The sequence below is a fragment of the Ranitomeya variabilis genome, chromosome 1, assembly GCF_051348905.1.
Source record: "Ranitomeya variabilis isolate aRanVar5 chromosome 1, aRanVar5.hap1, whole genome shotgun sequence".
NCBI classification, from domain to species: domain Eukaryota; kingdom Metazoa; phylum Chordata; class Amphibia; order Anura; family Dendrobatidae; genus Ranitomeya; species Ranitomeya variabilis.
The window spans coordinates 425,091,579-425,113,376 of NC_135232.1; the positions used below are offsets into that span (position 1 = coordinate 425,091,579).

Here is a 21,798-nt window from a genome sequence, read left to right on the forward strand (position 1 = left end):
TACCTAAGTGGTGAAAAAAAATTCCAAACTTTGCTAAAAAAAAAAAAAAAAAAAAAAAAAAATTGCGCCATTTTCCGATACTCATAGCGTCTTCATTTTTCATGATCTGGGGTCGTTTGAGGGCTTATTTTTTGCGTGCCGAGCTGTTGTTTTTAATGATACCATTTTGGTGCAGATACGTTCTTTTGATCGCCCGTTATTGCATTTTAATGCAATGTCACGGCGACCAAAAAAACGTAATTCTGGCGTTTCGGATTTTTTTCTCATTACGCCAATTAGCGCTCAGGTTAATGCTTTTTTTATTGATAGATTGGGCGATTCTGAACGTGGCGATACCAAATATGTGTAGGTTTGACTTTTTTTTATTGATTTATTTTGATTGGGGCGAAATGGGGGTGATTTAAACTTTTATGTTTTTTTTATTTTTTTCACATTTTTTTTACTTTTTTTTTTTTACTTTTGCCATGCTTCAATAGCCTCCATGGGAGGCTAGAAGCATGCACAACTCGATCGCCTCTGCTACATAACAGCGATCATCAGATCGCTGCTATGCAGCAGAAAATCAGGTGTGCTGTGAGCACCGACCACAGGGTGGCGCTCACAGCTACCGGCGATCAGTAACCATAGAGGTCTCAAGGACCTCTATGGTTACAATACTGAATCATCGCCGACCCCGATCATGTGACGGGGGTCGGCGATGACGTCATTTCCGGCCGCCCGGCCAGATGCGGTAGTTAAATGCCGCTGTCTGCGTTTGACAGCGGCATTTAACTAGTTAATAGCAGCGGGTGAATCGCGATTTCACCCGCCGCTATTGCGGGCACATGTCAGCTGTTCAAAACAGCTGACATGTCCCGGCTTTGATGCGGGCCCACTGCGGAGCCCTGCATCAAAGCAGGGGAGCTGACCTCGGACGTACTATCCCGTCCGACGTCAGGAAGGGGTTAAACACATGTGATAATTAGCTTTCCAGGTGATTCTAATTAAAAGAAAACTACTCAAAAATGTTGTTCCACATTATTATGCATGTCACAGGGTTCAAGCAATATGGGAAATGAAAAGGATCTGTCTGCTGCTGAAAAGCGTTAAATAGTGCAATGCCTTGGATAAGGTATGAAAAAAATAGATATTTCACGAAAATGTAAGAGTGATCATCATACTCTGATGAGATTTGTGACTGAAACAGAGCACAGACAGAGTTCATGCAAATAAAGGCATAATGAGGAAGTTTTCTGCCAGACAAATTCATTGGATTAAGAGAGCAGCTGCCAAAATACCATTACAAAGCAGCAAACAGTTATTTGAAGCTGCTGGTGCGTCTGGAGTCCCTCGAACCTCAAGGTGTAGGCTCCTTCAAAGGCTTGCTGTGGTGCATAAACCTACTATTCGGCCACTCCTAAACAGTGTTCACAAGCAGAAAGGGTTGCAGTGGGCCCAGACATACATGAAGACTAATTTTCAAACATTCTTGTTTACTGATGAGTGTCGAGCAACCCTGGACGGTCCAGATGGATGGAGTAGTGGATGGTTGGTGGATGGCCACCATGTCCCAACAAGGCTGCGACGTCAGCAAGGAAGTGGAGGAGTCATGTTTTGGGCTGGAATCATGGGGAACCAGCTGGTAGGGCCCTTTAAGGTTCCTGAAGGTGTGAAAATGACCTCAGCAAAGTAAATAGAGTTTCTGACTGACAACTTTCTTCCATGGTCTAAAAAGCAGAAACGTGCCTTCAGGAACAAAATCATCTTCATGCATGACATTGAATACCTCTGAATCATTGGCTGCTATGGGCATAAAAGGAGATAAACTCATGGTGTGGCCACCATCTTCCCCTGACCTCAACCTTATAGAGAACCTTTGGAGTATCATCAAGCAAAAGATCTATGAGGGTGGGAGGCAGTTCACATCAAAACAGCAGCTCTGGGAGGCTATTCTGACTTCATGCAAAGAAATACAAGCAGAAACTCTCCAAAAACTCACAAGTTCAATGGATGCAAGAATTGTGAAGGTGATATCAATGAGGGGCTCCTATGTTAACATGTAACTTGGCCTGTTAGGATGTTTTGGAGTTAAATAGCTTTTTTTGTTCAGTGAATGTGACCTCCTAATGCTGCAAATTCCACAAATGAGCATTTTCAGTTCTTTAAAACTTATCAAATGTTTAGAAATTCTACTGTGCCTAATAATTTGGAACAGTGCATTTTGAGTTTTTATTCATTTTGGAGATTATACTGTTATCATTGGGAGGTTTCTTCAATAAAATTTGATGTATACTCTAACAGGTGATGACTTTTATTAGACTGACTGTCATTTGCACCGACCATTTAGGAAAATCCGAGAAAAATGTCATTTGCATAATAATTTGGAACATAGTGTATATCATTCATGGGGATATTTTTATTCCATTATTAAATAAATTATTATTTAATCTTTATTGACTTATCATTTACTCAAATTTTAGATACCAATGAAATGTGTAATTTTGCTTGGTATTTGTGCCATAGTGCATTAGAAGTAATAGCAAAATAGCTTTTGTATAAACTAAATTACCATATTCAGGTGGAATCAATCATTTGAGTAGAACAACTATTAATTATAAAATTATTATTATTATTATTATTACTATTTATAAATTATAACTGGGTATAACAACTATTAATTATAAATTATTTTTTAGTGTTATTAATTCTAAATTATAATTGAACATAGTAACTATTAATTATACCGATTGCTTAAAAATCATAATCAGAATGAATGCAAGAATCTAGAGTTCAACAAAACTTGGAATAACCCTACAGTCTACATTGGCATTGCTGTATATGGGAGAGGTTATAATAAACTTTACACCTGCCATGACACAATGCCTTTTATTTAAGAGCAAGTTTTTGCTACCTCATCTGAGGGCAGCATAACGTAGAGAAAGAGACCCTGGTTACAGCAATGTATCACTTAGTTTACTGGTGCAGCAGTTGCGAAAAAATCTGAGTTTTTAGAAGTAGCAGAGCTCAGAAATCTAACCACACCCATACCCCTGATTAGCAGCTTAATGTCAATATAAAATGTACACAGAAACCTGCTAATCAGTGCTGAGGGCAGAGTTGGACTAGAATGCTGTAGTTTGGACAGTGGTAATCTCTGGCTGATAAAAGCTTTCACTGTATTGAAACAGCAGCACACAGCCTTATAAATGATACATCATTAAAATCAGAGTCTCAGTCTCACTTTATATTTCAGTGGGTACATGTGGAAACAATATCATACATTACAGAGTAACCCAGAGTTCAACAGTTCACACAATAGAAAGGCGTTGCTCGAAAAGGATTACAATCTATATAGAAGTTGGGGGCCACAGAAACTCAGAGGCTTTTGTATTGGATGGCTCAGCCATCTTTATAATGAATAAATGAATACGGTTACTTCAGTGCTACCAACTGTATGGAGTGTGTAGATTCTGAGAAAATGAAGTGAGGTGATAGGCCGGCCTAAAAAGATGTGTTATTAGAGCACGCTTAAAATCTGTTGACACAGTAAATTAATCAGATTGTCTGGGCTGGTGCATTCCAAAGAACTGGTGCAGCAAGGGAAAAGTCTTGGAGATGAGAGGATAGCGTTTGGTCTATAGAGAATGTTAGACTTAGGTCATTAGCAGAACGGTGTGCATACTGTAGGTAGATTGGTAGGCAGAGATGATGGTGGAGATGTAGGGTGGAAAGCTTATATGCTGTACTCTTCATCAGATGGGCAACTAGTGCATTGAATGGAGCAGGGTGGAGGCATTGGTGTAGCAGCTGGTCAGAAATATGAGAATGACCATTGCATTCAGACTAGATTGGAGAGGGGAACATTTAATGAGTGGAAAACTAATAATGTTGGAAGAGAAGAAATCATAGCTAGAGTAACATCTTTGCAGTCTCAAACGTAAGAAAAGGTTGGTTACTTGGAGATATTTTTGAGGTGCAGCTGACATGAACGAATGAGTTATTGGATATAGGGCTACAGGAAAGATATATCTTTGTGCCCTGTTAGCCAGTAGATAAATAAAATATTACAATTTGAGAGTCTTCAGTGGTTGATACCTTTTAATGGCTAGCTGAAAAGATGGTAACTGCTCAGGTCTCTTCTTCAGGCACACTAGTACTACTACGCCTGATGAAGAGACCTGTGTAGTCTCGGAAATTTGCAATTTGTTACCATATTTTCAGTTAGCCATTAAAAGGTATCAACCACTGAAGACTCTCAAATTGTTATATTTGGATATAGGGAGCAAAGAAAATATTTGCTTTAAATAGCAATAGGCGTGCTTCCTCGACAGTATGGCAGTTTCACACATTCAAATTGATATATTAGGTTTATGCAGTTTAGTCAAGGTTAGGTAGGAAGCACAATAAGTTCCATTTTGGATACAGAGGTTATAATGATAGAGACAGCAGACAATCACTTGTATTTGATAATACTGCAGGGGTGAAGACAGAAGATGTGAATGATTAGGTGTCACCAGAAGAGAGATTGTACTGAAACCAGAGGCGTAGCTAGGGTTTTGGTTCAGGGGGGGCAAAGTTTCTGAGTGGGCCCCAACTAGGTAACCTTGATTACAAATCGGTGATGCACCCTAATAGTGGAGGAGGACCTCAGCAGATGACTGCACTATTACTGAAGATAATCTCTATATAACATGGATATTACCTCCATATGGTCAGTTGGGGATAAAAGTCCTACAGAACATAGATCACAGCACAGTTACAGATAATGACTTAATGCTGACGTTCTCTGATGGAATAGTTCACTTTTCCCATCTTTTCCATCTGGCCCAGACCGACATGACAACTTCTTACAGCCAGGACTCATCTGCAGAGAAAACAACAAAGACACATTTCACTTCTCATATTCCAGCCCCATCACCATCTATTCCCAACCAGCACAACCTCCTCATCCTGCTGATACCCCAATACTGAGCCGCTGCTGCCGTATGTATCCCTATTACTGCACCTGATACCCCAATACTGAGCTGCTGCTGCTGTATGTGTCCCTATTACTGCACCTGATACCCCAATACTGAGCCGCTGCTGCCGTATGTGTCCCTATTACTGCCCCTATACCCCAATACTGAGCCTCTGCTGCCGTATATGTCCCTATTACTGCACCTGATACCCCAATACTGAGCCGCTACTGCCATATGTGTCCCTATTACTGCACCTGATACCCCAATACTGAGCCGCTGCTGCCGTATGTGTCCCTATTACTGCACCTGATACCCCAATACTGAGCCGCTACTGCCATATGTGTCCCTATTACTGCACCTGATACCCCAATACTGAGCCGCTGCTGCCGTATGTGTCCCTATTACTGCCTCTGATACCCCAATACTGAGCCGCTGCTGCCGTATGTGACCCTATTACTGCACCCGATACCCCAATACTGAGCCACTGCTGCCGTATGTGTCCCTATTACTGCACCTGATACCCCAATACTGAGCCGCTGCTGCCGTATGTGTCCCTATTACTGCACCTGATACCCCAATACTGAGCCGCTACTGCCATATGTGTCCCTATTACTGCACCTGATACCCCAATACTGAGCCGCTGCTGCCGCATGTGTCCCTATTACTGCCCCTGATACCCCAATACTGAGCAGCTGCTGCCGTATGTGTCCCTATTACTGCACCTGATACCCCGATACTGAGCCACTGCTGCCGTATGTGTCCCTATTACTGCCCCTGATACCCCAATACTGAGCCGCTGCTGCCGTATGTGTCCCTATTACTGCACCTGATACCCCAATACTGAGCCGCTGCTGCCGTATGTGTCCCTATTACTTCACCTGATACCCCAATACTGAGCCGCTACTGCCATATGTGTCCCTATTACTGCACATGATACCACAATACTGAGCCGCTGCTGCCATATGTGTCCCTATTACTGCCTCTGATACCCCAATACTGAGCCACTGCTGCCGTATGTGTCCCTATTACTGCACCTGATACCCCAATACTGAGCTGCTGCTGCCGTATGTGTCCCTATTACTGCACCTGATACCCCAATACTGAGCCGCTACTGCCATATGTGTCCCTATTACTGCACCTGATACCCCAATACTGAGCCGCTGCTGCCGCATGTGTCCCTATTACTGCCCCTGATACCCCAATACTGAGCCGCTGCTGCCGTATGTGTCCCTATTACTGCACCTGATACCCCAATACTGAGCCACTGCTGCCGTATGTGTCCCTATTACTGCCTCTGATACCCCAATACTGAGCCGCTGCTGCCGTATGTGTCCCTATTACTGCACCTGATACCCCAATAATGAGCCGCTGCTGCCGTATGTGTCCCTATTACTGCACCTGATACCCCAATACTGAGCCGCTACTGCCATATGTGTCCCTATTACTGCACATGATACCACAATGCTGAGCCGCTGCTGCCGTATGTGTCCCTATTACTGCCTCTGATACCCCAATACTGAGCCACTGCTGCCGTATGTGTCCCTATTACTGCACCTGATACCCCAATACTGAGCCTCTGCTGCCGTATGTGACCCTATTACTACACCTGCTGAGTAAATTCTAAAGCACCCCTCTATAATATAGTAATGCCGGGTGCAAGTGTTCTAGAAAACAGTGCCCGTATTTTGCACCCTAGAAAGTAATATTGCCTTGTGTGCCCCTTTGATAGTCACAGTAACCCGAGTTCCCCTATAACAATAAGTGCCCACTTTACATTTAATAACGTCCCAAGTCTCCCCTGTACAGCTCCCCTATAAACAGTGTGATGCCCCCTCACTGTATAGTACCACGCACACAGTATACTGACCCCTTAGTAGACTCCAAACTCTTTGATGGCTCCAACACTGTATGATGGCCCCTTCACTGTAATCCCCACACTGTATGATGGCCCCATAGATAACCTCCATATAGTATAATATGCCAGATAGTCCTCAATATAGTACAAGACAGTACCCCTACAGGCAGACCCTGTAGTATAAGGCAGTACACCTATAGGCACACTCTGTAGTATAAGGCAGCACCCCCCCATAGGCAGACTCTGTAGTATAAGGCAGCACCCCCATAGGCAGATCCTGTAGTGTATAAGGCAGCACCGATAAAAAAACCCCACAAATAAATACTCACTTCTCTTCCTCCTTGTTTCACGGTGCTCCCTGCTCCCTCCGGGCGGGGATTTTGCTCTGCCGCAGAATGTAACTGTATGCAGTTACAGTAGCGTAGCTTCGGGTGGGCCCCCTCAGAGCGTGGGGCCCTGGGCAACCGCCCCCTCTGGCCCATGTGGCTACGCTACTGACTGAAAGATAAATCTGCTGGTAGTTTGTCGAGTAAGAAATGTGTAGATCAAAATGGAGAGGACATTAGACTAAACTCTAAGGAACCCTGACAGTAAGGGGGAGAGGAAGAAATGTTTGTTAGAGAAGTAGGAAGAAAGCAAAAGTGGGTGATATTCCTAAGGCCAATAGAGTGAAGCATAGTGAGAAGGAGCTAGTGATCTATGTTGATAAATGCTGCAGAGGGATAAAGAAAAATCTAAATATAGCAGTTACCATTGGATTCAATTCCCATAATAACATAAAAACTAACCGATTTTCATGCAGAAAAAAACAGATAACTTTTCATCAGTATTATCATCCATATGACGTCCATATCACATTTATTTTCATACATAAGATTGAGCACTTAATGAAATTTACAGACACCCGGTGTTCGGGGAGCCAAACCTGAACAGTAACATGGGCTTCCTGATGAAGTAGGTGTTTGGTATGGATGCCGAACTTTACTGTTCGGGTTCACCAATCTCTACCCTAAATCCCTTCACGACCAGCAGTATTTTCTTTTTCGTGTTTTCGTTTTTTGCTCCCCTTCATCCCAGAGCCAAAACTTTTTTATTTTTCTGTCAATTTGGCCATGTGAGGCCTTGTTTTTTTGTGGGACAAGTTAAACTTTTGAACGACACTATCGGTTTTAACATGTCATGTACTGGAAAACAAGGAAAAAAATTCCAAATGTGGTGAAATTGCAAAAAAAAAGTGCAAGTTTGTTGTTTTTTTTATCACGTTAAATGGTGAAAAAAAAATACAAAGTTTTGTAAAAAAACTAAAAAATTGAAACAAATGGTGCCATTCTGAGACCTGTAGTGTCCCCATTTTTTGTGCCCTGAGACTGGGTGATGGCTTATTTTTTGCGCGTCGAGCTGACGTTGCTATTGACACCATTTTGGTGTAGATATGATATTTTGTTCGCCCATTATTGCATTTTATTGAAAGCAAAAAAGTAATTCTGAAATTTTTAATTTTTTTATTGTTACGCCATTTAACGATCGGGTTCATTTTTTTTTATATTGGTAGATTGGGCGATCCTGAATGCAGCGATACCAAATAAATGTAGGTTTGTTTTTTTATTGTATTTTTTGAATGGACTGAAAGGGGGGGGTGATTTGATCTTTTATTTTTTTATTATTTTAAAAAACATTTTTCTTTTTCCATTCTTCGATAGAAGCTGCACTACTTTGATCTCCTCTGCTACACACAAGCAATGATCAGATTGCCTGTGTTGTCAAAAATGCTTCCTTGGTATGAGCATCAACCACCAGGTAGCGCTCTTAGAAATCCAGCAATGACAACCAAAGAGGTCTGCTGGAGACCTCTAGATGTCATATCGACTCTTTGGTAACCCACGGTGATGTGACAGGATCACCTATGGGCAGTATTTGACACGCTTCCAGTAAGCGCAAGTTAAATGCCGCTGTTAGAAATTACAATTGGCATTTAACTAGTTAACAGCCATGGGAGGATTGCGATTCCACCTGAGGCTGTTGCGGGCACATATCAGGTGTATTTGTCAGCTGACATGTGCCCAGAAAGGTGCAGGCTCAGCGCCGGAGCCCGCACCAAACAGGAGGAGTCTAACATCAGTGTACTATTATACCAGATGTCAGAAAGGTGTTGAACCCTTCACGACCTTTGACGTATACTGTATATATATGTCAAAGATTGTGCCCTTGTCTTTGATGCAGGCTCCAGCTCTGAGCCCGCAAATTGCAATCCACCCACGGCTGCCAACTTTTTAAATGCCACTGTCAATCACTGACAGCGACATATTTAACACAAACACACCTGAAACGCATCAGAAACCCTGCCTACCGTCACTCCTGTCGCATGACAACTGGGGAGGCTGCAGAAGACCCACGTGCTTGTCACTGCGGATCTTCATTGAATACCAGCCCATGGCTGAAGCCCTGCTATGGGTAGCACAAGTGATCAGAAAATCACAGCTTCAAGTCTCCTTTTTTTTTTTTACACACTGGATTTTTTTTTCTTAAATAAACAAGAACTTATACATGTTTGGTATCTGCGTTCTCGTAATGACCTTGTGAATCACAATGGCAGGTCAGTTTTTGGTTTGTAGTAAACATGGTAGCAAAAAATCCCCAAAAACTGTTGTGGAATAGCACTTGGAATTATTTTTCCCGTTTTCCGGTACACTATATGGCAAACTCAATGGTGTTGTTTAAAAGTAGAACTTGTTCCGCAGAAAACATTCCCTTACACGGCTATATGGATGGAAAAATAAAAAACCTATGGCTCTCGGAAGAAGGGAGCAAAAACCAAAAAAATGTACAAAATTGAAAGGTCATGAAGGGGTTAAAATGGTATATGCAAATCTTAGGCAAAATGCTGAAAAGACTAGTGGTGCCCATGCAGTGATTTTTTTCATGATGACATTCAGTCCATGGGAAAATGTATTATTTGAACAGTCTAATTGGACCGAAAATCCATTTGTGCAAACATACCCCAATACTCAGATTTTAGATTTATAATATTGTTTTATCTGTATGAAATCGGGTTTACCTAATAATAAAAGGTCTAATTTAATAAATGTATAGTTATGACACTGTTATAAGCTACCTTTCCTACATACAGTAATAGTGGGCAAAAATGATTATTGTTATTAGGAGGTGTGTTCATCTAAGGGCTGTGGGGGTTCGCTCTCTCTGCTAGCCAAATGTTTTTTATCTAAAAAATGGAATAATGTTTATTTCCAAAAACAAAACCATGAACATAAAATCCCTACCTTTGTCCCGGGGTGACATGCTGGTGGCTGAGGGACTGACCACTGGGATTCCCAGCAATCCCAAGAATGGGGATCTATAGCCCCTACTTGAATAGAGCAAAGGTGAGTATGCTTATCCTCTGCTCCATTCATTGTCTATGGGACTGTCAGAGAAAGCTGAGTACAATATTTTGCTGTCTCCTGCAGTGCTATAGGCAATGAATGGAGGAGAGGTCGAGCATGCATACTTCAGCGCCTTCCAAATATGGCTGAAGAAACTTGTTCCAGAGCCCCAATCTCAGGATTGTTGGGTGTCTGACCCCAATGAACAGAAGAGCTCTAGTACAAGGCTGGTGATAGCTTCTTAGCATGGGAATAACCCTTTAATGGAACATGTGGCTGGGAATTTGACAATGTCACTATTAATGTGTAAGATATACCAAAGTGAAAAAGAGTTGAGTACGATGGAAAGTTCATACATTTCATTAGCCATATAACACATGATGCAATCCGTCAGTAGTAGAAATCTCCTCTCAAAATGACTGCTGAACTTATGGAAGCTGAGTCCCTATAGTACGTAGTTATTTTAGGTCACTAAAGACCTAAATATATGACAGCAGATTGTCGGCATGCCTTCAGGCAGGATGGATACCAGAATATTACATTTACGTTCTGCATCTAATTATAATATGTTACCTGAGATGACGACACATAGCTAATTGGCAGAATCTACATATTGTACGTAAAAGGATCTATACTTTCCTGGTGCTGCACTTACTATGTCAGGTTGTTAATCAGAGTATTTAAGTCCGCTCTTGTTCAGCCTGTAGCATCTTGGTCTCCCTCTGAAACACATATAATTAATCTTTAGGAATACATTGAGGAAATCAGTCATGTCAAACAGCAGTCACGCACATCTCAGTGGGAAATCCCACAAAGTTCGCCCCTTTATTAGCACATTTTTTTTATTCCAAACCTGATGTATTCCAAGAGACACCAGTCACAGCAGTCTCTCTTTCTAATTCCCCAAAGAACACTTCCCCGCTCAAACACATGGAAATTACTGAGTTGTCCTCTGGTGTAAAGCCTTGTTATTCAGCTAAGATTTTTCTTAGTAATCTGACCTGAAATATGGGTTAACAATTCTGGATGCCAGCCATTATAGTATCTAGAGATTTCTTTATATTCTGCATTGCTAAAGAGTTACGACCCCGCTCTATGTTCTACCTGTAAGTCTTTGCTGAACCTTTAACATTTAATTCATGTACTTAAAGAGAATCTGTCAGCAGGTTTTTGCTATGTAATCTCAGGACAGCATGAGGTAGGGGTTAAAACACATAATAAAGTGATATGTCGCTCATCAAGCTGTGTGCTGTTGTTTACTTACAGTGAAGGTTTTATCACCAGGACATTATCATTGCTGCGGCTAGTTGGTACAGGAGACTCAGCACCACACAATAAATTTAGATTGTAGGTTTTGCTGCAGTGTACATTTTTTCTAATCCAGCAAGGAGTCAAAAACTGCTATGGTCCAACGTTTTGCCAAGGAGCAGTCCTTGTCAGGGACATCTAAAGTCAGTGAAGTTACAAAATAAATATATATTATACAGGTTATCAGAAGATACATACAAAATGATGTACAAATATTTCAAAAATCACCGCAACCGTGTGCCGCCTGTTTGCCACATCAGTACCACAAGGACGGCTAATGTGAAGCAGTGCTACAGTAAGCGCTGTTCCAATGCATATGGTGCTGAAGCCATCATCCAGTCTCTCCTGCATGGCCGGCAAGCAGCGCGAGCAGGGGAGAAGGGATGAAAGAAAATAGCAATGTGGGGTCTCCCCAATATTTTTCAACCAACCCTGCAAAACTCTCAGGTTAGTAAGGGGCCATGGTATGGCCCCCAAGCCTAAAAAAGCAGCCTGCAGATGCCCAGAAAAGGTGCATCCATTAGATGAGCCAATTCTGAAACTTTGCTTCGTTCATCCCACTTGCCCTGTAGTGGTGGCAAGTGGGGTAATGAGGGGTTAATGTCACCTTCCTATTGCTAGTAATGGAGAGGTGTCAATAAAACACCTATCCATTAGTAATCCTAGAGTCGTTAAATGGTTAATCAGACACCACACAGTAAGAAAAAAGTCTTTTAATGAAATAAAACAATATGCACAGTTTTTCCATCTTTATTAGTCTGCCATTCCAAGCCATCCCATTTTACCCTAAAATAGTGAGTGACCCAGTTTTCTTTCTGCCCTGTGTATCGATGGGACCATTTCATGGTGAGCACCACCCAATCATTGTTAGCTGCAAGTCATCTGTTTGAAGTTCACCATTAAATACCGCAGAATGTGAATGTGAGCAGTGCCAGATCCCTAAACCCTTTACATTGTAAGGTGATTAAGAACTGGTAACAAAGAAGATCCAAAAAAATAGGAGTGCCCACCTTGGTAGGTTGTGCCCGGTGAGGAGGACAATGCTACTCATAGCTAAAGCACAATGCAGCCTCTGTCTTGCTTCCACGACTGAGCTTGCAAAGTGGTAAAAATAATGTATCCAGGTGTTTCTCGGGTTATTCCCAACTAAACTCCAAAACAGACCTGGTGCAAGGTGATTAAAACTTATTTATTATAAATCTCCGTACACAACGTATTTCTGGGCTCAATGGCCTCTTCTTCAAGTGGCAGAGATAGTTGTCCATGGTTGCATAAAGGCTTAGTAGAAGCATTAGGGTTTGCTAGTAGAAAAGAAGCATGGTACATGACGCTATTACTCATGTGAGTCATGGACGGGGAGAGCAACAATTACAATAGATATTGGTACATTTAATCCCTTTCCGATATCGGGCATACATTTACGCATATGTTGGACTCCCTCCTTTTGATGTGAGCTCCGACGGAGAGCTCACATCTTTCCCGGCACTTTCAAAGTTTTTTTAAATATATCTTGTGGAAAAGAGAATGGTTTCCAACGTTTCGGCTCAGGCACGAGCCTTCGTCAGGAAGACAATCTGTTCATACGTAATAACAAAAAAAGCATATATTACAATCAAAATCAAGAGAATAATTAACAAAAGAAAACAGGTACATGTTTCCATTATGTCACGTATTCTACATATGATATTACTATATAACGTTATCTGGCGTGCATGCTGAGACCGCTTGTGAAAGTGAGATGGTGTTGTAGTGATTGGGTGGGGAATCAAGAGGATTGAAAAGAAAAAAAGGTCATAGATTTTAAGAAATGGTGTTAAAATGGAGCAGATAGAAAAGCACATAAATAGAGGTAAGGGAATACATAGTATGGTCCACCTTATGGTAGTTATATCGTATGTGGCTCCCACCCTAGTAGTAGTAGAAAAGGCAGAGAAGGCATTAGCTATTGCAGAGGGGTATAGCCGTTCCCTCCACAATTGCCGCTGGTGGAATTGCAATCCACCCACAACTATTAACTCGTTAAATGCTAAACGACGTAGTGAGAAAAAAAGTCAAAACGCCAGAACTAAGTTTGGTGTCTATGAACTCGTACTCTTCTTGGAGAATCATAATGTCTGGTGTGTTTTAGCATTTAGTGAACCTACTAAAAAAGCCAAACAAAAAAAGTGTGGGATTGCACTTTTTTTTTTCAATTTCACCACACTTGGATTTTTTTCCCCATTTTCTCGTACATGACATGGTAAAACCAATGATTTCATTCAAAATTACAACTCGTCCCACAAAAAACGAGCCTTCACATGGCCATTTTGACCAGAAAATAAAAAAGTTATGGCTCTGGGAAAAGGGGATCGAAAAATGAAAATGCAAAACTAAAAATACCTCTGGTCCTTAAGGGGTTAATGATATGAAAGCTATATATGAATACAGTGCAATTTTTGTAGCTCAGTTAGCATTGGCAAGCTCCAACTTCAGCATAGCCTGTCTGATTATTAGCTTAGATCGTTTTAATTATTATTTCATATATCAATAGCGTGCATGAAGAAAAACAACCTTTAATGTACATTAAAAGAGAAATTAGCTTTTTCCTCCTTCTGGATTTGTTGTTCTGTGAAATGTGTCACATCTGTATTCAGTGAAGATATATTTCCCCAATAATGAGATAAGAGATGACAGTTGGTGCTTTTAATGTTCTATGGGAAAGGAAGGAGCGAGGAGGAGCTAGAGGTGGACACAGACATTCTGCTACAAGTTCCGCTCAAACAACAGTTACAGTTCTCCATAGAACATTATAAGCGCCAATTTCCATATTCTATGGGAAAATCTGTTTTACCTTAAGATGGATTTGAACTGTCAATTTAGAATTTTGTGACTGAATGATCAGTCCAAAGGTTCCTATTTTTATATGTACTAATAATTTATGAAATTAATGAAATAAGTAAAACAAGAGTTAGTCCTTAAAAATTGCTACATCTCTTCTAGATGTCACCTAGTTATAGGTATTGTATTGTCACCTCTTGGTACTCTAGAATTGGTTGTTTCTCTGTTTTTCTGTTTTTTTAAGTTCCAGCCATCTGTTATGTACTAGATGATGGCCCGATTCTAGCGCATCGGGTAGTCTAGAAAATGTATGTATGGACATCGCCCTTGGCACAGCCATGTAGTGTATAGCACAGCCACGTAGTATATAACACAGCCACGTAGTATATAACACAGCCACGTAGTATATAACACAGACAGCCACATAGTATATACTGTAGCACAGCCACATAGTATATAGCACAGCCACGTTGTATATAGCAGCCATATAGTATATAGCAGCCACATAGTATATAGCACAGCCCACGTAACACAGACAGCCATGTTGTATATAGCACAGCCACGTAGTATACAGCAGCCACGCAGTATATAGCACAACCACATAGTATATAGCACAGCCACGTAGTATATGGCAGCCTCAAAGTATATAGCAGCCACATAGTATATAGCACAGCCACGTAGTATATAGCAGCCATATATTATATAGCAGCCATATAGCATATAGCACAGCCCACATAACACAGACAGCCACGCAGTATATAGCACAGCCATGTAGTATATTGCAGCCACGTAGTATATAGCAACCACATAGTATATAGCACTGCCGACATAATGTATAGCACAGTCCACATAATATATAGCACAGCCCACGCAGTGTATAACACAGGCCACATAGTATATAACACAGCCCACACAGTATATAACATTGCCCACGTAGTATATAGCAGCCAGGCTGTATATAACACAGCCCATGTACTATATAACACAGCCCACGCAGTATATAACACAGCCCACGCAGTATATAACAGCCCACGTAGTATATAGCAGTGTGGGCACCATATCCCTGTTAAAAAATAAATAAAAATAAAAAATAGTTACAGTATATACTCACCCTCCGGCGTCTACCGAAGCTGTCCCGATGCGCGAGACCGCTAAGTTATCTGGGTAATTTCACAATGCATCACTGGGAATGGAAGCTGGCTGCAGCATCGCGCGAATCGGTGGACAGCGGAAGGTGGGAATAGCACAATTTTTTATTATTATTTTTAACATAATATCTTTTTACTATTGATGCTGCATAGGCAGCATCAAAGGTAAAAAGTTGGTCCGGGATGGGGTGACACACTGGCACTGACTGGAGGGGAGGGGGCACTGACTGGAGGGGAGTAGGGAGGGGCCAATTCACAGCCCGACTGTGCCCGTCTCTGATTGGTCGCGGCTGGCCGCGACCAATTGGCGACCCAGGATTTCCGTGACTGACAAACCGACAGACGGAAGTGACCCTTAGACGATTATATAGATAGATTACTTTTAAAAATCTCTTGTCTTAAAAGTCGGTTTTCAAGATCAGCATGTGGATAGATGCTAATGTTTACCATACAAAAAACAACACTGATTCTCCCCCACAGAGTCATGGAGAACTTGTACCCTAAAGTATTATATCACATGTAGAATGAGGAAAAGTTGACTGATTATTGGAAAACTATACCATAAATTGAAGCTGTAGGTCTGATGAATGTAACATTGAGATAAATGCAAACAAGGGCCAAACTTTTCATTGATGGCAACATTTCAGGCTGCATATATGAAAACTGCCAAGCGGAGATATAAAGGATTATCATCATGGAAAATATTGCTCAATCTCCCTTGAAATTACACATAAGGGAAATGGGTGTCTTAGCATTAGATTAATTCTGATCTATTTTTAGAATTTATCTTGATCTTTGATATATCGTTTCATTTATTTTTTTACAAAAGCATATTTTGCTATCCAAATGACGGCATTCTGAATTTTATTTAAAATATAGAACGTATGATGTTACTATTTCACAATCTACTTAGAAAAAAAATAAATTGTTTGTAGATCAGGCTGTGGGTAAAACATAAATTACAGGTTTATGAATGACAAAAGTAACACTGTCAGATCACATTGGCCTTTGAATTGTATTTTCTATTCGAACTGTTGAGATATGTAGTTAATTTCCGAGCAGCATATGTTCCTTCCCGAAGTATAAAAGGGCATATTATGCATTGTTGATTCATTGATGCCACTTCATACCTATTCATTGCACTTGGCATGAATGTTTGCTGTGACAAACTACTTCAGTAGGAGTGGTACATTGATGATGCTATCACTGTTACTCATCGAAGAGAGGGAACTACTACAAAAATTAGTCAGTGTTTTATCTTCAGCAATTGCATAAAAGAAAGCCTTTTGCGAATATTTGTGTATTCTTGTCCAGTTTCTGTCAGCAAGAGAGAGATTACATTTTCTTTTTCTGAAGTGTACTTTTATTACTATTATGTTTTAATTTTTTCACATTTTTTTTCTGATTTCAGGTCCGTGACCAGAGAATTGTGCTTCATGGGAGGAGTCATGCTTCACACGGCCACATCTTGCTGGCAAATAATCCTGTATGTGACCATGGTCTTGGTCTATGTGGGATCCACTGTTGGTTGTCCAGCTCGTTGTGAGTGCTCAGCACAAAACAAGTCCGTCAGCTGTCATCGACGACGACTTACCACCATCCCAGATGGAATCCCCATAGAGACTAAAATATTGGATTTAAGTAAAAACAAACTGAAAAGTATTGGACCAGTTAACTTTTCATCACATCCTTTGTTGGAGGAAATAGACCTTAGTGACAACATCATTTCAAATGTGGAGCCTGGAACATTTAATAATCTCTATAATCTGCGTTCATTGAGCTTAAAAGGAAATCGCTTAAAACTGGTGGACTTAGGTGTCTTCACAGGTTTGTCAAATTTGACTGAGCTTGACATAAGTGAAAACAAAATAGTTATTTTATTAGACTTTATGTTTCAAGGTCTTCATAATCTAAAGTCCTTTGAGGTTGGAGATAATCAGTTAGTTTTTATATCTCATAGAGCTTTTAGTGGACTGCTTAGCTTGGAGCAACTCACTTTGGAGAAATGCAACTTGACAACCGTTCCTACTGATGCCCTCTCACACCTTCACAGCCTCTATAGTCTGCATTTGAAACATCTCAACATAAATGTGTTGCCTGAAATTGCCTTTAAGAGATTGTTTCGTCTGAAAATCTTGGAGATAAGCAACTGGCCTCTGCTGGACATGGTGCCTGCTAATTGTTTTTATGGTCTAAACCTTACAATTCTGTCAATTACCAATACCAATATTTCAGCAATTCCTTATCAAGCTTTAAAACACTTGGTTTACCTAACTCACCTAAACCTCTCATTCAACCCCATTAGTGTTATTGAAGCAGGAGTTCTGTCAGATTTGGTTCGACTTCAGGAATTACATATGGCAGGAGCTCAGCTCCGTGTCATTGAGCCACATGCTTTCCAAGGACTGCGGTTCTTGCGTCTACTTAATTTGTCGGAAAACCTATTGGAAACACTGGAAGACAATGTGTTCCACTCCCCTAAAGCTCTGGAAGTGCTTTGCATTGATAATAACCCTTTAATATGCGACTGTCGTCTAATTTGGATGTTACAAAGGCACCCTATATTAAACTTCGGAAACCAACAGCCAATGTGTGCTAGCCCAGACACAATTAAAGAAAGATCATTTAAGGAATTACATACCACTGTATTATCTATTTACTTTATATGTAAAAAGCCTAAAATTAAGGAAAGAGAAATACTCCAGCTACATGTAGATGAGGGACAAAGGGTTCAAATGAACTGCAATGCTGATGGAGATCCTCAGCCAATGATTTCTTGGGTTACTCCACGTAGGAGGATGGTTTCTGCAAAGTCCCATGGAAGAGCAACAGTTCTTGGAAATGGAACCCTGGAAATAAGGTACGCTCAAGTTCAAGACACAGGAACCTATGTTTGTGTTGCTAGCAATGCTGCTGGAAATGATACCTTCTCAGCTTCCCTCACGGTAAAAGGATTTGTTTCTGATCGTTCCTACACTAACATGACCCCTATGTTCATTACGGAATTAAATGAAACAAACAGCAATGGAACCAATACAAACATGACCTATTCCTTTGACCTGAAGACAATTTTGGTGTCAACAGCTATGGGTTGCTTTACATTCCTGGGAGTGGTTTTGTTTTGCTTCTTACTGCTTTTTGTGTGGAGCCGCGGGAAAGGAAAGCACAAAAACAACATTGACCTGGAATATGTTCCTCGGAAAAACAATGGTGCTGTGGTGGAAGCAGATGTCACTGGCACTGTACCCAGGAGATTTAATATGAAAATGATATAGTGGGTAGTTGCCTAAAGAGCTTTGATTTCACGTGGCATTGTTTCTATCCACTTATGCAACCTGGCAATTTGGATTGCTGGGTTGAGGCAGCTGTATACAGCTGTCACTTTGTCAAATTGGTTTTATGGAATTGGAAAGACCATCTGGAGCTGCTCAAAAGAGCCCAGTGACCTATGGGCAAGAACATGAGGGCATTTCATGGAGTTGTTTTACTAATTGTTTGCATTGCAAATATTGGCATTCTGGGGATCTCAGTAACAAACTGTTGGCTCATTCTCATGGACAAATACGCAACATTTTCTACCACTCTGAAAACATGACAAGCAAACAAACCTACAGTGTAGGCTTTACGTATAAAATGGCACACGTGTCCAAAACATAATCTAGAGTGTACTTTGTATCTATAGATATCATTTGTTTAAGCAGAGCATCATTCTTTCTTGTTGGTTTCACTCTACAAATGAATTGGTATGGTTTATTTTCTACACTTGCCCAACCTGAAGCAATACAAAAGAGAGATTGTCCTTGGTCTCCACTAAGAATTACTTCAATAAAATCAACCATGGCTCTCATACTAAAGATCACATGCAGCTGATCCATGATGGTCCCACTTTGCAGAAATGGCTCAGTGGTTAAATTTGAAATGCCAAGATATTTTTATGTGTATAAAGAGATCCATATTTCTATTTAATCAAAATTATAAATGTTCAAAAATTATTTTATATTTGAAATTACAATGTTCCCTTTACTAACTTGTCTTTATATTAATACATTTTCAGCTGCATGGTTTTTAATATGGCAACCATGGAAAAACCTATTGAGCAAACATCTGTTTTTGCAGTTTTTTTGTTCATAGCCAACAGAAAAAAACATTTCAAGGCCAAACCGATGCTTGGTTGTATTTACTTGTGACAATATTTATAAGGACATGTACCTAATTTGATACAGAGCTGAGTTATTTTTTATACCTAGTATCACAAATTATCCATTTACTGTAATGAAAAATATATGGTCTTCACTGAAGCTGATAAACTGGAGGCTACTGCTTGACCGATTTTATTTAGCGAGATTCAAGAGTACAGATCAGAACTACCCAGTTACATCTTGCAGTAAATGATAAAAATTTACTATTATAGCAAAAGCCTATATAAATCTGAGACAGAATCATGTCTTACAATACAAATAAATGAAGCCGAATAGGCTGGTCACTAATTATTATAAAAAAAAATGCATAAAGCCATCTAACACATCAGTGTTTTGTTAAAAACCAGAATCAATTATTTTATATATCGTGCTTATATATGTTTGACATTATGAAAAATAGTCTATCTGTGCTGATTTCTAGAATTGTGGAATCGAAAAAAAATATATTCATAAGAGAAAAAACAGTAAGTTTGGGGTATTTTCTTAGAGAGGGTTTCAGAGATAATTGTGCAATTTGCACATTAGAATGTTATCCACAATTATGAAAGAGGGTCTACGTTTTTCTAGAAACAGTAAAATTCTTGTCAGTACGATCTGCCAATATTTCAGCTCAGCCCCATTCACTTAGGTTGGATTGAGTCCCAACACCAGACACAAATATCTTTAAAGAATCCCTTTAATGGTGGTTCATAAAATTGCATAGGAACGTTATTCGGCTGAAAAGAATATGCCTTTATTTCTCCAAGTGGCTAATATACATTCACAGTGCTCACAATACTCTTGTTTGACTGTATGTTTGTTAAATCAAGAAATCTTATTTGTTCTGCTTCACGAAAATAATGACCAAAGGGCTCAAAATCTGAAGAAATATCATAATTCTTACTGACCCATATCAATTCAGCTTCATTATGTCCCAGTGCTGTGATGCTAATTCACATTGATCCAGATAGGAGTATCTGTTTATTAATGTTCCAGTCAGTGAAAATACCTGTAATTTGTGCAAACTTTGATTTGAATGCTTACATTTATTTTTATTTCTAGTTATTAATAACTGAAACACCGATAACATTTAAAGTGCTAAACATGTTCAAATAACAGCCAAAAAGCATAATAAAATTGAATCGTTCTCTATTGAATTGCATGTCGTGGTTCACTGGGTAAAAGGAAGTCGCATTGTTACGATGAATCTGTTTAGCAGGTATGGTCATTTCTAAAGATTTGTAGAACCCTGCTCTAGTTTTGGACAATTGGTAAAAAAAAGCTTCCACCTTTTGCTTTTTTTCAGGATCCTCATATACACTTTTCACAAGACTTGCTTTGATAGCCATAGGGTGAAATTTCAGCTTCTCGTGATTAAAGTAATACTAAACACATTCAATGATGTTTAGTAGAAATCAGCTTATCTGTGAAAATCTGATACTCACCAAGGGGCAATTTTCCAATCACAGAGATCCAGCTGTGTAATAAGAAATGAGTGAATTAGAAAATTAGCGGAGAGAATTTGTCCTGATAGATTGCCGTGCTCCAAGTCTGGGCTAAGGAGTGGCCATTCCATTGTTCTGAAAATACCAGCTGCTTCTTTGTTTCATGTGTAATCCCTAGTGTTGAGCGATACCGTCCGATACTTGAAAGTATCGGTATCGGAAAGTATCGGCCGATACCGGCAAAGTATCGGATCTAATCCGATACCGATACCCGATACCAATACAAGTCAATGGGACTCAAGTATCGGACGGTATCCCTGATGGTTCCCAGGGTCTGAAGGAGAGGAAACTCTCCTTCAGGCCCTGGGAACCATATTAATGTGTAAAATAAAGAGTTAAAATAAAAAATATTGCTATACTCACCTCTCCGACGCAGCCTGGACCTCACCGAGGGAACCGGCAGCGTTCTTTGCTTAAAATGCGCGCTTTTCCTTCCTTCCGTGATGTCACGGCTTCTGATTGGTCGCATGCCGCCCATGTGGCCGCGACGCGACCAATCACAGCAAGCCGTGACGTAATTTTCAGGTCCTTCTAGGCATTCATGATTTTAAAATTACGTTCCGGCTTTGTGATTGGTCGCGTCGCGGTCACATGGGCGACGCGACCAATCACAAGCCGTGACGTCACGGGAGGCAGGAAACGCGCGCATTTTTAAAATTACGTCACGGCT

At 40.4% G+C, this 21,798-nt stretch overlaps 1 protein-coding gene across 8 annotated transcripts in view; it reads left to right on the forward strand.

The window, feature by feature from the left end:
* The window catches only part of LINGO2 (leucine rich repeat and Ig domain containing 2), a 1,932,610-nt gene extending 1,911,830 nt beyond the window's left edge, over nucleotides 1-20,780 (forward strand). For all 8 annotated transcript variants that reach the window (XM_077249262.1, XM_077249261.1, XM_077249263.1 and 5 more), the window contains one exon: nucleotides 16,857-20,780. In XM_077249262.1, coding sequence (XP_077105377.1) covers nucleotides 16,882-18,720 — 1,839 coding nt within the window. In that variant the 5' untranslated portion in view covers nucleotides 16,857-16,881 and the 3' untranslated portion in view covers nucleotides 18,721-20,780. The remainder of the gene's footprint in view (nucleotides 1-16,856) is intronic.
* Nucleotides 20,781-21,798: the final 1,018 nt, after the last annotated feature.